Here is a 16,241-nt window from a genome sequence, read left to right as displayed (position 1 = left end):
AATTGTCAACAAACGGTATGTAATATTTGCTTTGTTTGTTTTCTTCCCTCTAGCTCCGCTGTGCATTCCGCCTTTTTGCCTGAGCCCTTGGCCTGACAGGTGTTCTTTTCCCTGCAAGCTGTGCTCTCAGGAAGGAAGTCTGAATTACTTTAGCGGCATCTAGCCCAAGTGATTCCCCAGACTGATCGTGGAACCTACGGAGTGCGACAGCAAGGCAGTACCTTCCAAGACAATAAGTATCACCAATCTACAACCAGATTCAAAGATTCAGTACTCAAAGAGGCGGACATGTCTCAAACCACACCAAAACACAATCTAAACAGAACTGACAATTCATACCTATCCCTCCCACAACACACCCCAGTGGGAGGAAGGATAAGCCAACATTAGCACCATTGGCGAAACATTACATCAGACAAGTGGGTGTTACAAGTAATTCGCAAGGGCCACACAATCACATTTTTAGATCAACCTCCCTCCCTTCTGCCCCAACCACACAAGACACACCTGATGAAACATATGAAAATAGAAATTCACAAACTGTTCCAAAAAGCAGCCATAGAGCCAGTCCCAGTAGACCAAAGGTGAAAAGGCTTCTATTCCCGGTTCTTCCTAATCAGGAAAAAAAAATGGCCAGTGGAGACCAATATTGGACATAAGGGTGCGAAACAAATTCGTCAGGCGCCAAACAAATTCGTCAAGCGCATCAAATTCAAAATGACATCATTATAAAATGTCCTTCCATGGCTAAACAAAAACGACTTTCTAGCAACCCTGGATTTGGAAGACACGTACTTCCATATCCCATCCACCCAGCACACAGAAGATTTCTCAGGTTCTCAGTGGGAGATGCACACTTCCAATTCTGAGTTCTCCCCTTCACCCTAAGGTCAGCACCAAGAGTCTTCACCAAGTGCCTGGCACCGGTGGCAGCAAACCTCGGATGCTCAGGAATAGAGGTTTTTCCCTATCTAGACGATTGGTTAATAAAGGCACGTTCGTTCAACCTCGCAGCCACTGCGGTTGCAAAGACAATGAATCTCCTGAAAGACCTAGGATTCTCCATAAACTAAACCAAATCCTGCCCAATACCTGCCAAGACAGCTCTCTTCTTGGGAGCAGAGCTGAACACCTGTAGCTCCAGGGTACCACCCTCGGCAGACAGAGTATCCACGATGCTGCAACTAATCTCATGGTTCCTCGATAGCAAAACAGTCACGAAACAAACTTTCAAATCGCTCCTGGGCATGATGTCCTCATGTATATATCTCATCCCCAACTGCAGACTACACATGAGGCCAATACAAGAGACCCTAGACCACCAATGGGCCCAACCACACGGATCATGGGAAGAAGTCATCCAACTTCCACCAAGCTTCCACAAAGCACTTCAGTGGTGGGGCACACCCTGTCACAGGGAATGCCATTCCAAGCTCCCACTTCGACACTTCTTCTCAGAACGGACATGTCCCTGTCAGGCTGGGGAGCACACCTGACAGAATAACAGACAAAGGGCACGTGGTCAAACCAAGAGTCCCAACTACACATCAACGTCCTAGAACTCAGGGCAATCCACTGGGCACTGAAGGCTTTCTTACCTGTACTAGCATGGCAAGTAGTAATGATTTAAATGGACAACCCAACTTCCATGCATTATACCAACAAGCAGGGAAGCACAACATCAGAGATGCTATCCAAGGAAGCACAGACGTTATGGACATGAGCTCTACAGCACACGGTCCAGATGAAAGCAGAACATCTGCCAGGAGTAGAGAATGTCCTAGCAGACAAATTGAGCACAGATTACACAACCTCCCACGAATGGGAGTTAGACAAGGAAGAGACTCAATGGATATTCCGCATGTGGGGACATCCGAAGATCAATCTTTTTGCCACCAACGACAACAAGAAATGTCCCCTGTACGCCTCGAGATACCCAGATGACCTATCACTAGGGGACGCTTTCTCAGTAACCTGGACAGGCAAGTTCCTGTATGCCTTTCCACTGACTGCATTGATAGCACGAGTGCTACGCAGAGTGAAGCAGTAACCGTGCAGGATGATACTCATATCGCCGGAATGGGCTCGACAAGTGTTTTACCCGACCCTCCACCACCTCTCCCAAGGATCATCAATTCGCCTCAGAGTGCATCAGAGTGTGCTGATGAAACAGAACTACAAGGTTCTCCACCACGACCCAGCGAGCCTGTCGCTTAAAGCATGGTCCCTGAACAGCGAAAATTAGCAAATCCTTCAGAATATTGGGACATAATCGAAGCATCTAGAGCCACGTCCACAAAGACCACATATGTTTGGAACTGGACCGTTTCACTAAATGGTATGAAACTTCACATATAGATCCACTCACTACATCAGTGGAGCAAGTGTTCCCGTATCTTCTACACCTGGTAAGACCGGGGCTCTCCTTTCCCTCCATTAAAGTACATCTGTCCGCCATATCGGCCTATACATCAAACCCGAATCAAGCATCATTACTCACCAATCCAGCGATTAAAATCTTTCTCAAGGGGTTACTAAATACCTTTACACCAATGCCAGAACAGGTGCCTTCTTGGAGCCTAAACACAGTTCTATCGGCACTCATTGAGTCACCATATGAACCCATCCATAGGTGTGACCTGAGATTTCTGTCCTGGAAAGTTGCCTTTCTAATAGCCATCACATCGGCTAGAGGGATCAGCGAACTACAAGCCCTCTCATCGGAACCACCGTTCACCCTATTCCAGAAGGATCTCGTCATCCTCAGGACACATACTTAATTTTTACCCAAAGTTGTATCAGAAATGACACTCTCGGAGCGTATTGTGCTTCCTACTTTTTTTCAGCAACCACACTTCAAGCTCATAAAGAGCACTGCACTCGCTAGATGTTGCGCAAGTCCTCAAACTCTACATTCAAAGGACCAAGGAGTTCCGTACTAACCCAAGGCTTTTCGTAGCATTTTCCGGTTGCACAAAAGGACAACATATCTCTAAGCAAGGTCTCTAACGCTGGGTGACTAACTGCAAAAGCCATTGCCATCAGTCTAAAGGTGAACCACTCACTAGACCTCCCACAGCTCACTCCACCAGGGGAAGAGCAGCCTCGGTCTTATTCCATGAAGGAGTAGCGAAAAAAGACATTTGTAGAGCAGCTACCTGGAGCATGCTACACACATTTGCCAAGTATTATTGCTTCACAGAAGACACCAACAAAGAATCAGCGGTTGGACAGGCAGTCCTCTGCTAACTATTCGTTTAAGGTATGAGCAGCCTTTTCTCCCGCCTTCCCTAGTATATGTGACCTAAGTTGAGTTGCTATACACTAGGTATACTGAAGATTAACCTTCAGGGTGTAACAATTTGGGCATACTTAACTGCTTGGTTATTCAAGCATGTGAATTTATGAAAGATCCAATGCTGGAGAAGTCTTAGTTACTTAGCTGTAACTGTATTTCTCGAGCATTTGTATCTTTCATAGATTCACATGTGCCCACCCGCCTCCCCTAAGAGGCTGCTCCATGGCCCGGCAGTCATCATATATGCAGTCACTATACGGCTTAAAATCTGAAGATGGCTGCCTGGGGTGGAGCTTAAGCCCTGCCACCTCATTGGTTAGGGTCAAAAAGGACCAAAGTGAGGTGGCGGGACAACACAAGTGAATGTCCCATTCGACATAATGGCCAACTCTCATTGCCTTTTCTCTATGGAAATAATGTATATATATATTATTTTGATATCACCGAGGATTCCCGGTCTGACGATGGGGAATATTCAAGCATGTGAATCTATGAAAAATACCAATACAGGAGAAGTACTGTTACAGGTAAGTAACTAAGACGTTTTGTTATCGTTGCTCCATAAGAGCTTGAACAATAGCATCCAGTTAACATTGGAGGCAGAAGACTTATGAGCCCTAAGCCAGTTCTTATAGCTTGTGGAAATATTTCCCAGTTGCCTCCCTTTTTCCACTTGGGACAGGATAGCATTCTTCTTTACTAAAACTCTGGCCCGACGATAATCCCTTCTTTTATTGTGAATTAAAATATCAAAAGAGCTCTTACGGGTGCAGTTTCTCGTGTCAGACATAAAATGCAGATATAGGTTTTTACCTAAAATATTCATTAGCATCCTAAAATCCCAAATATAATTATGCAGCGATTCCAGCAAAGATTATTCATTATTAGTAACCTATCCAGTCAATCTCGTTATATTCCGCTCTGTCCAAATTATGCGATTGCCCTAAGTATTAATAGTACCCTTAGTGTTAATGTGTATCAAATTACTGGGAATATCCAGCATCAGTGACCAGCTAGGAGGGGCATGGTCGCTAACCGTAGTATACTTCATCTCCAATTCGCTTAACTCGGCACGTTTCTTTTGCAATGCCCATGAGCACATACATATTATAAGAGAAGGGATTCACAATGACATACAAAATGGCATTATGGGGTACATGGCCATAAGGGAACATAATGCACAGAGTTAATCTGGTCATGACCAGATTCAGCATCTGCTGAATTTCAAGGTTTTTGTTGCATTAAACTACACAACTTAACAGCACCTTAACTAAGGTTTTTTCAGTGAAGAGCAAAGTTAGGGCGGGTTTATAAGGCTTGAAATAAATCCTTGCCCCCAAGATGTGAAAGCAGAATTAGCCATTTCAGCAAAGTGACACACAGCACAGTGCCACCTAGTAGCCATCACTTGAAGTTCACCTCCAGGTCAGAGCCAGATGGGCAATGCATTGTGGGTATGCCAGGTATCGAATGTGTATATATATATATATATATGTATATATATATATATATATATATATATATATATATTCAATTCAATGAAAAACTTTGTTAAGGGGACGTTATGGTTAAGTTGCACTAATAAAAACCTATGAAATTCACTGAAAAAACTTTGTTAAAGGGACGTAATGGTTACGTTGGATTAATAAAAACCTATGAAATTGAATGAAACAACTTTGTTAAAGGGACGTTATGGTTAAGTTGCACTAATAAAAACCTATGTAGGAAGGAAAATCCTTTTCCAAGACAGTCAACATGGAAAGTGAAGGCGTGGCTCCATACACAGCCCTCTTCCCTTGCCATGGCAGCTCGCAAAACCCAATGAACGTATTACCACAAGCACTTTTTTTTCCCTTTCAAACCTATCCCACCTTCGAATAACTTTATCACATAGCCGGTCCCAGGTAGACATAGCCACTTTAACACAATTTTTCGTCCCTAGCGGTCATGGCCAGTAGCCAGATTGTCTGTGTCATAACCTTATGCCATGACCCAGACAATCTGGCTACTGCCCACGGCCACAGGCTATACCTCAGTCACCAAAGGTATATGACTATTTTTTGTACCTACATCATTACACTTGTCCAAAAATAAAACACGGGCACATTTGCAAAACCATGCTTTAATGTCCTTGCCAATGCTCCTCGCGAGTTTGCTCGAAATCCGCCCATGTTTTATTTTTTTAAAAGTGTCAAAATGTGTGTACATACAATAGTCATATACCTTAGCCCCCACTCGACAAAATCCATTCATTCTTTACACATACATTGAAGGTTTGGTCTATCATTTTTCTCAAAACTTTTGTCCACATTCGTCAAATAGCAACAAAGTTATAAGCCATCAAAAAATGTTGAGACCCCCCTCTAATTTCACCCCCTCTTGAGAAAATCCCACCAAACATTAGAAAACCATTTATATCTAGATCCAACATCGTTTTGCCAAATGTTGTGCAGATTTGTCAAATAACACCACATATTATATGCCTTTACAATATTTTGGGACCCCCCCTCTAATTTTGCCCCCTCTTGACAGAATCCCAAAAAATTTTGCAAAACCATTCCGGATTAGTTCTAGAATAAAATTGCTAAATTACATGCAGTTTCATTGAGTGGCGCAAAAGTTATAAGCCATCCAAAAACTGCTTTTCCCCAACCCTGTAATGCAGAAATAGGTACATATGTCCGAGGACATCTGAAGTGTCCGCAAACACCACAGGACTGTTCCAGGACATCCAGAGTGTTCTCAGTCTTTTTTGGGGGGGGGGGGGGGTGAAACAAACCGTTTTTTGCCTTCTTATGGCCATATCCAATCCAATCCTCATACCCCCACATCCCCAGATATTGTTTGTCGAGTTTGACAAGTGAAATGCTGCTTTTTAAAAAAAAGTTTTCACTGCGCTGTTCGTGGACCCGAAAAAAGTCAGCGAATCCAAGGTGGCGGGCGTTTCAGGAAAACAGACGCAGTTCACGTTTTTGCACCAACTAATCAGCAGCCGCGTCCCGGTGTCTGCGGACCACGCAAAAGTCTGCACATTTTTCTGCCCAATCGGAGGCCAGTCCGCGGACAGTTCAGCCAATCAGAGGCCAGTGCGCAGACCGAACAGGGAAGTGAGTCCGCAGAGCGGACATAGATATCACACATTTTTTTGCCTTACGTTTTGGTCATTTAAAAAAAAACTGCTCGATGGATTTACACCAAATTAACAAAAGCACGCTTTTGGGATCAAGCCGCCGCTCCTGTTGCAAATTTGGTCTAAATCCGTCCAGCGGTGTGGGCTGTAGGCGTGAGCAAAGATTTTTCCCATTATGTCTATGGGAAAAAAAGAAATTTTGGGACCCCCCCTATAACTATGCCCCCCCTGGACCAAACCTCACCAAACTTAGCAAATCAGAGTGGGCCATATACTTTTTTTGCAAAGTTTGGTGAGGATTCGTCCAGAGGGACCGAAGTTATAAGCCGCCCAAAAAGTCCTCTTCCTATGGAAACAGCAAGTTAACCATAACTACCCAGCCACTATTGTGGCTGTGTAATATATATATATATATCTTCCAAGCACTGATATACATCAGGCAGGGTGAGCAGCACTCTCCACATCCATAAAGTAGAAAGATCCAGACACCAAAGTATTGGTAAAATTACCGTCTTTATTAGTGCCTTGTAAAGTGGCACAAAGGTTAAAAGGCCATCACAATGTGGCACTCCCAAAGTGCATGATAAAGGTGCTCGTTGGGAACGTTAACGCTTTTCGCGGCTCAACTCGCCGCTTGATCACAACCACGAGTCCCCATACAACCAGTGAGTTTATAGAAAGGTGTAGAGTAGTAAGCGACCATTTTCACCAAAATGGAAAAAGGACTCCAAAACCGTGGTGGCCATCTTTGCATGCTTAAAACGCACAAGTGGCCAGTATAGATCAAATTGGCTGCACCTTATGTTTTAACTACAAAAGTCTCTTACGCTGATGCTGATTAGGGATCTGTTCGGTTTTGCCATATTTTGTTATTCTAATACCCTGCGTTTATATTACACAATTTATCCACCACGGCTTGCCATAGTTAGTGTGTGTGCGCAATCGAATTTTCAAAAAAGTCAATGCAATGCAATGAGGTTTTTTCACTTTAAGTATAGGGAAAGAGCAGGATTGTCTTCTATCAAAACATGTTGGATGTTTGCAATCTCTAGTGCAGTAAAGGAAACCGGTATCTCTTACCCCTAAGTATAAAAGAAGTCCATAAAAGACGAATTTCCAGAAGAAGCATCGGCGGAGCGCGTTAATAAGCTTGGGTTTCTTCTTGGACGTTGCCAGCTCCCGGTCCCATTCTCTGAAAGAGAGCCACACAAAACAAGGTCATTAGGTTCCCTGTGAAGAACCTGCAAGCGTCTGCTTCTGACATAGTTAGGACCGCTCGCCGGTAACCAAGGAGGCCAACCCAAGCAGAGACCCCGAAGATCCCCTCAGTACTCAGAAAGTGCTGGCATGCATCAATCCCCGGCCATACATCAACCCGCAGTTCATTCCTAAGAAGGTCACATTGTATGATGTCCACAAACCTGCTGCAGACAAGTGCACCAGCGATAGGCAAATAAAGGTCCAGTGCCCGGCAAGAGAGAAACAAAGGCGAGCTAGTCCCACCGTGAATCAGAAAACACACCAGCCTTTGGCAGCATACACTTGCTCCGCATTCGGAGGCAAACCCAGGAGTGTGCGAATCAGGGAGGGAAATAAGAAACGCAATGAGGCACTGGCGGGCCTTGCCGACCTGCAGCAGGGATCACACGCAAGAGTGTCTCTCAGCTTGTTTGCCCTAGAGCAGCTCACTTGCTAAGTGCTTCATTTTATTGGCAAAAAATAAGTGCCAGGGCGCAAATATGTTCTAGCACTCACGTGCCTTGTTGGGGGGTGGAGGCAGAGTGGCAGCTGGACGATCACTGCTGCCACAACCCACTTCTTCTCTCAACAAGATCAACCTATTTGTTGTTGCAGCTGCAACTCCCACTGGCTTCTAAGGAGTGATGGGTACACGACCGATAGCAGACGTGAGATTTACAAATACCAATCAACAAACCAACATAACATACTTCTTCTGGCTTTCAAAGAGACAACATACGTTTAACTCCTCCTTTAAACATATTTCCTCCGATTAAATAGGTGGCAAGAGGAACATTTTGACTGTCTACCAACAGAAAATAGAAGGGGCTTTCTTCTTGTAGTAAAGTGACGAACAAACCCATACACAAGTCCTCACTGAGCGGATTAACTTGCCTGACACATAATTGGAAGATCTATTAGTCAGCACTGCCCGGTCACTCCTCGGTGGCAGTGACCGTTTCCAAGGCCTGGCACCTTGTGGGGTGGAGTGGAGAAACTTGTGCCATTAGTCAGCACTGCACGGGCACTCCTCGGTGGCAGTGACCGTTTCCAAGGCCTGGCTCCTTGTAGTGTGGAGTGGAGAAACTTGTGTAAGTCTCAGTGAGTCAGCGGCCTGGCACATAACTGGAAGATCTATTAGTCAGCACTGCACGGGCACTCCTCGGTGGCAGTGACCGTTTCAAAGGCCTGGCACTTTGTGGTGTGGAGTGGAGAAACTTGTGCCATTAGTCAGCACTGCACTGGCACTCCTCGGTGGCAGTGACCGTTTCCAAGGCCTGGCTCCTTGTGGTGTGGAGTGGAGAAACTTGTGTAAGTCTCAGTGAGTCAGCGGCCTGGCACATAACTGTAAGATCGATTAGTCGGCACTGCACAGGCACTCCTCAGTGGCAGTGACCGTTTCCAAGGCCTGGCACCTTGTGGTGTGGAGTGCTGAAACTTGTGTAAGTCTCAGTGTGTCAGCGGCCTGGCACATAACTAGAAGATCTATTAGCCAGCACTGCACGGGCACTCCTCGGTGGCAGTGACCGTTTCCAAGGCCTGGCACCTTGTGGTGTGGAGTGGAGAAACTTGTGCCATTAGTCAGCACTGCACGGGCACTCCTCGGTGGCAGTGACCGTTTCCAAGGCCTGGCACCTTGTGGTGTGGAGTGGAGAAACTTGTGCCATTAGTCAGCACTGCACGGGCACTCCTCGGTGGCAGTGACCGTTTCCAAGGCCTGGCTCCTTGTGGTGTGGAGTGGAGAAACTTGTGTAAGTCTCAGTGAGTCAGTGGCCTGGCACATAACTGGAAGATCGATTAGTCGGCACTGCACAGGCACTCCTCAGTGGCAGTGACCGTTTCCAAGGCCTGGCACCTTGTGGTGTGGAGTGGAGAAACTTGTGCCATTAGTCAGCACTGCACGGGCACTCCTCGGTGGCAGTGACCATTTCCAAGGCCTGGCTCCTTGTGGTGTGGAGTGGAGAAACTTGTGTAAGTCTCAGTGTATCAGCGGCCTGGCACATAACTGGAAGATCTATTAGTCAGCACTGCACGGGCACTCCTCGGTGGCAGTGACCGTTTCCAAGGCCTGGCTCCTTGTGGTGTGGAGTGGAGAACCTTGTGTAAGTCTCAGTGACTCAGCGGCCTGGCACATAACTGGAAGATCGATTAGTCGGCACTGCACAGGCACTCCTCAGTGGCAGTGACCGTTTCCAAGGCCTGGCACCTTGTGGTGTGGAGTGCAGAAACTTGTGTAAGTCTCAGTGAGTCAGCGGCCTGGTACATAACTGGAAGATCTATTAGTCAGCACTGCACGGGCACTCCTCGGTGGCAGTGACCGTTTCCAAGGCCTGGCACCTTGTGGTGTGGAGTGGAGAAACTTGTGCCATTAGTCAGCACTGCACGGGCACTCCTCGGTGGCAGTGACCGTTTCCAAGGCCTGGCTCCTTGTGGTGTGGAGTGGAGAAGCTTGTGTAAGTCTCAGTGAGTCAGCGGCCTGGCACATAACTGGAAGATCGATTAGTCGGCACTGCACAGGCACTCCTCAGTGGCAGTGACCGTTTCCAAGGCCTGGCACCTTGTGGTGTGGAGTGCAGAAACTTGTGTAAGTCTCAGTGAGTCAGCGGCCTGGCACATAACTGGAAGATCTATTAGTCAGCACTGCACGGGCACTCCTCGGTGGCAGTGACCGTTTCCAAGGCCTGGCTCCTTGTGGTATGGAGTGGAGAAACTTGTGTAATTCTCAGTGAGTCAGCGGCCTGGCACATAACTGGAAGATCTATTAGTCAGCACTGCGCAGGCACTCTTCGGTGGCAGTGACCATGTCCAAGGCCTGGCACCTTGTGTAAGTCTCAGTGAGTCAGCGGCCTGGCACATAACTGGAAGATCTATTAGTCAGCACTGCACGGGCAATCCTCAGTGGCAGTGACCGTTTCCAAGGCCTGGCACCTTGTGGTATGGAATGGAGAAACTTGTGTAAGTCTCAGTGAGTCAGCGGCCTGGCACATAACTGGAAGATCTGTTAGTCAGCACTGCACGGGCACTCCTCGGTGGCAGTGACCGTTTCCAAGGCCTGGCTCCTTGTGGTATGGAGTAGAGAAACTTGTGTAAGTCTCAGTGAGTCAGCGGCCTGGCACATAACTGGAAGATCTATTAGTCAGCACTGCACAGGCACTCCTCGTTGGCAGTGACCGTGTCCAAGGCCTGGCACCTTGTGTAAGTCTCAGTGAGTCAGCGGCCTGGCACATAACTGGAAGATCTATTAGTCAACACTGCACAGGCACACCCCGATGTCAGTGGCTGTTTCCAAGGCATGGCACCTTGTGGTGCGGAATGGAGAAACTTGTGTAAGTCTCAGTGAGTCAGCGGCCTAAAACATAACTGGAAGATCTATCAGTCAGCACTGCACAGGCACTCCTCGATGGCAGTGGCCATTTCCAAGGCCTGCCACCTTGTGGTGCGGAATGGAGAAACTTGTGTAAGTCTCAGTGAGTCAGCAGCCTGGCACATAACTGGAAGATCTATCAGTCAGCACTGCACAGGCACTCCTCGATGGCAGTGACCGTTTCCAAGGCCTGGCACCTTGTGGTGTGGAATGGAGAAACTTGTGTAAGTCTCAGTGAGTCAGCGGCCTGGCACATAACTGGAAGATCTATTAGTCAGCACTGCACAGGCACTCCTCGATGGCAGTGACCGTTTCCAAGGCCTGGCACCTCGTGGTGTGGAGTGCAGAAACTTGTGTAAGTCTCAGTGAGTCAGCGGCCTGGCACATAACTGGAAGATCTATTAGTCAGCACTGCACAGGCACTCCTCGGTGGCAGTGACCGTGTCCAAGGCCTGGCACCTTGTGTAAGTCTCAGTGAGTCAGCGGCCTGGCACATAACTGGAAGATCTATTAGTCAGCACTGCACAGGCACTCTTCGATGTCAGTGGCCGTTTCCAAGGCGTGGCACCTTGTGGTGTGGAATGGAGAAACTTGTGTAAGTCTCAGTGAGTCAGCGGCCTAACACATAACTGGAAGATCTATTAGTCAGCACTGCACAGGCACTCCTCGATGGCAGTGGCCGTTTCCAAGGCCTGCCACCTTGTGGTGTGGAATGGAGAAATTGTGTAAGTCTCAGTGAGTCAGCGGCCTGGCACATAACTGGAAGATCTATTAGTCAGCAGTGCACAGGCACTCCTCGATGGCAGTGACCGTTTCCAAGGCCTGGCACCTTGTGGTGTGGAATGGAGAAACTTGTGTAAGTCTCAGTGAGTCAGCGGCCTGGCACATAACTGGAAGATCTATTAGTCAGCACTGCACAGGCACTCCTCGATGGCAGTGACCGTTTCCAAGGCCTGGCACCTCGTGGTGTGGAGTGCAGAAACTTGTGTAAGTCTCAGTGAGTCAGCGGCCTGGCACATAACTGGAAGATCTATTAGTCAGCACTGCACAGGCACTCCTCGGTGGCAGTGACCGTGTCCAAGGCCTGGCACCTTGTGTAAGTCTCAGTGAGTCAGCGGCCTGGCACATAACTGGAAGATCTATTAGTCAGCACTGCACAGGCACTCCTCGATGGCAGTGGCCGTTTCCAAGGCCTGCCACCTTGTGGTGTGGAATGGAGAAATTGTGTAAGTCTCAGTGAGTCAGCGGCCTGGCACATAACTGGAAGATCTATTAGTCAGCAGTGCACAGGCACTCCTCGATGGCAGTGACCGTTTCCAAGGCCTGGCACCTTGTGGTGTGGAATGGAGAAACTTGTGTAAGTCTCAGTGAGTCAGCGGCCTAGCACATAACTGGAAGATCTATTAGTCAGCACTGCACAGGCACTCCTCGATGGCAGTGACCGTTTCCAAGGCCTGGCACCTCGTGGTGTGGAGTGCAGAAACTTGTGTAAGTCTCAGTGAGTCAGCGGCCTGGCACATAACTGGAAGATCTATTAGTCAGCACTGCACAGGCACTCCTCAATGGCAGTGACCGTTTCCAAGGCCTGGCACCTTGTGGTGTGGAATGGAGAAACTTGTGTAAGTCTCAGTGAGTCAGCGGCCTGGCACATAACTGGAAGATCTATTAGTCAGCACTGCACGGGCACTCCTCGATGGCAGTGACCATTTCCAAGGCCTGGCACCTTGTGGTGTGGAGTGCAGAAACTTGTGTAAGTCTCAGTGAGTCAGTGGCCTGGCACATAACTGGAAGATCTATTAGTCAGCACTGCACGGGCACTCCTCTTGGCATTGACCGTTTCCAAGGCCTGGCACCTTGTGGTGTGGAATGGAGAAACTTGTGTAAGTCTCAGTGAGTCAGCAGGCTGGCACATAACTGGAAGATCTATTAGTCAGCACTGCACAGGCACTGCTCGATGGCAGTGACCATTTCCAAGGCCTTGCACCTTGTGGTGTGGAGTGCAGAGACGTGTGTAAGTCTCAGTGAGTCAGGGGCCTGGCACATAACTGCAAGATCTATTAGCACTGCACAGGCACTCCTCGGTGGCAGTGACCGTTTCCAAGGCCTGGCACCTTGTGGTGTGGAATGGAGAAACTTGTGTAAGTCTCAGTGTGTCAGCGGCCTGGCACATAACTGGAAGATCTATTAGTCAGCACTGCACAGGGACTCCTCGGTTGCAGTGACCATGTCCAAGGCCTGGCACCTTGTGTAAGTCTCAGTGAGTCAGCGGCCTGGCACATAACTGGAAGATCTATTAGTCAGCACTGCACAGGAACTCCTCGATGGCAGTGGCCGTTTCCAAGGCCTGCCACCTTGTGGTGTGGAATGGAGAAACTTGTGTAAGTCTCAGTGAGTCAGCGGCCTGGCACATAACTGGAAGATCTATTAGTCAGCACTGCACAGGCACTCCTCAATGGCAGTGACCGTTTCCAAGGCCTGGCACCTTGTTGTGTGCAATGGAGAAACTTGTGTAAGTCTCAGTGAGTCAGCGGCCTGGCACATAACTGGAAGATCTATTAGTCAGCACTGCACAGGCACTCCTCGATGGCAGTGACCGTTTCCAAAGCCTGGCACCTCGTGGTGTGGAATGCAGAAACTTGTGTAAGTCTCAGTGAGTCAGCGGCCTGGCACAAAACTGGAAGATCTATTAGTCTGCACTGCACAGGCACTCCTCGATGGCAGTGACCGTTTCCAAGGCCTGGCACCTCGTGGTGTGGAATGGAGAAACTTGTGTAAGTCTCAGTGAGTCAGCGGCCTGGCACATAACTGAAAGATCTATTAGTCAGCACTGCACAGGCACTCCTCGATGGCAGTGACCTTTTCCAAGGCCTGGCACCTTGTGGTGTGGAGTGCAGAAACTTGTGTAAGTCTCAGTGAGTCAGCGGCCTGGCACATAACTGGAATATCTATTAGTCAGCACTGCACAGGCACTCCTCGATGGCAGTGACCGTTTCCAAGGCCTGGTACCTTGTGGTGTGGAATGGAGAAACTTGTGTAAGTCTCAGTGAGTCAGCGGCCTGGCACATAACTGGAAGATCTATTAGTCAGCACTGCAAAGGCACTCCTCGATGGCAGTGACCGTTTCCAAGGCCTGGCACCTCGTGGTGTGGAGTGCAGAAACTTGTGTAAGTCTCATTGATTAAGCGGCCTGGCACATAACTGGAAGATCTATTAGTCAGCACTGCACAGGCACTCCTCGATGGCAGTGACCGTTTCCAAGGCCTGGCACCTTGTGGTGTGGAATGGAGAAACTTGTGTAAGTCTCAGTGAGTCAGCGGCCTAGCACATAACTGGAAGATCTATTAGTCAGCACTGCACAGGCACTCCTCGATGGCAGTGACCGTTTCCAAGGCCTGGCACCTTGTGGTGTGGAATGGAGAAACTTGTGTAAGTCTCAGTGAGTCAGCGGCCTGGCACATAACTGGAAGATCTATTAGTCAGCACTGCAGGGGCACTCCTCGATGGCAGTGACCGTTTCCAAGGCCTGGCACCTTGTGGTGTGGAGTGCAGAAACTTGTGTAAGTCTCAGTGAGTCAGTGTCCTTGCACATAACTGGAAGATCTATTAGTCAGCACTGCACGGGCACTCCTCTTGGCAGTGACCGTTTCCAAGGCCTGGCACCTTGTGGTGTGGAATGGAGAAACTTGTGTAAGTCTCAGTGAGTCAGCGGCCTGGCACATAACTGGAAGATCTATTAGTCAGCACTGCACAGGCACTGCTCGATGGCAGTGACCATTTCCAAGGCCTTGCACCTTGTGGTGTGGAGTGCAGAAACGTGTGTAAGTCTCAGTGAGTCAGGGGCCTGGCACATAACTGGAAGATCTATTAGCACTGCACAGGCACTCCTCGGTGGCAGTGACCGTTTCCAAGGCCTGGCACCTCCTGGTGTGGAATGGAGAAACTTGTGTAAGTCTCAGTGAGTCAGCGGCCTGGCACATAACTGGAAGATCTATTAGTCAGCACTGCACAGGCACTCCTCGATGGCAGTGGCCGTTTCCAAGGCCTGCCACCTTGTGGTGTGGAATGGAGAAACTTGTGTAAGTCTCAGTGAGTCAGCGGCCTGGCACATAACTGGAAGATCCATTAGTCAGCACCGCACAGGCACTCCTCGATGGCAGTGACCGTTTACAAGGCCTGGCACCGTGTGGTGTGGAATGGAGAAACTTGTGTAAGTCTCAGTGAGTCAGCGGCCTGGCATATAACTGGAAAATCTATTAGTCAGCACTGCACAGGCACTCTTCGATGGCAGTGGCCGTTTCCAAGGCCTGGAACCTTGTGGTATGGAGTGGAGAAACTTGTGTAAGTCTCAGTGAGTCAGCGGCCTGGCACATAACTGGAAGATCTGTTAGTCAGCACTGCACAGGCATTCCTCGGTGGCAGTGACCGTTTCCAAGGCCTGGCTCCTTGTAGTATGGAGTGGAGAAACTTGTGTAAGTCTCAGTGAGTCAGCGGCCTGGCACATAACTGGAAGATCTATTAGTCAGCACTGCACAGGCACTCCTCGGTGGCAGTGACCGTGTCCAAGGACTGGCACCTTGTGTAAGTCTCAGTGAGTCAGCGGCCTGGCATATAACTGGAGGATCTATTAGTCAGCACTGCACAGGCACTCCTCGATGTCACTGGCCGTTTCCAAGGCATGGCACCTTGTGGTGCGGAATGGAGAAACTTGTGTAAGTCTCAGTGAGTCAGCGGCCTAACACATAACTGGAAGATCTATTAGTCAGCACTGCACAGGCACTCCTCGTTGGCAGTGGCCGTTTCCAAGGCCTGCCACCTTGTGGTGTGGAATGGAGAAACTTGTGTAAGTCTCAGTGAGTCAGCGGCCTGGCACATAACTGGAAGATCTATTAGTCAGCACTGCACAGGCACTCCTCAATGGCAGTGACCGTTTCCAAGGCCTGGCACCTTGTGGTGTGGAATGCAGAAACTTGTGTAAGTCTCAGTGAGTCAGCGGCCTGGCACATAACTGGAAGATCTATTAGTCAGCACTGCACAGGCACTCTTCGATGGCAGTGACCGTTTCCAAGGCCTGGCACCTCGTGGTGTGGAGTGCAGAAACTTGTGTAAGTCTCAGTGAGTCAGCGGCCTGGCACATAACTGGAAGATCTATTAGTCAGCGCTGCACAGGCACTCCTCGATGGCAGTGACCGTTTCCAAGGCCTGGCACCTTG

General features: G+C 48.7%; 1 protein-coding gene across 1 annotated transcript in view; it reads right to left on the bottom strand.

Annotated features, from left to right (window-relative positions):
- Positions 1 to 16,241, bottom strand: part of CFTR (CF transmembrane conductance regulator) — a 1,072,657-nt gene that overhangs the window by 818,981 nt on the left and 237,435 nt on the right. Inside the window, exon 3 of the mRNA XM_069627944.1 lies at positions 7,509 to 7,620. Within this exon, the coding sequence (XP_069484045.1) occupies positions 7,509 to 7,620 (112 nt within the window). The remainder of the gene's footprint in view (positions 1 to 7,508; positions 7,621 to 16,241) is intronic.

The sequence above is a fragment of the Ambystoma mexicanum genome, chromosome 12, assembly GCF_040938575.1.
Source record: "Ambystoma mexicanum isolate Mex_15411 chromosome 12, UKY_AmexF1_1, whole genome shotgun sequence".
Taxonomy (NCBI): domain Eukaryota; kingdom Metazoa; phylum Chordata; class Amphibia; order Caudata; family Ambystomatidae; genus Ambystoma; species Ambystoma mexicanum.
Note: the sequence above shows the minus strand (reverse complement) of the source record. Positions and strands in the feature narration are given on the sequence as shown.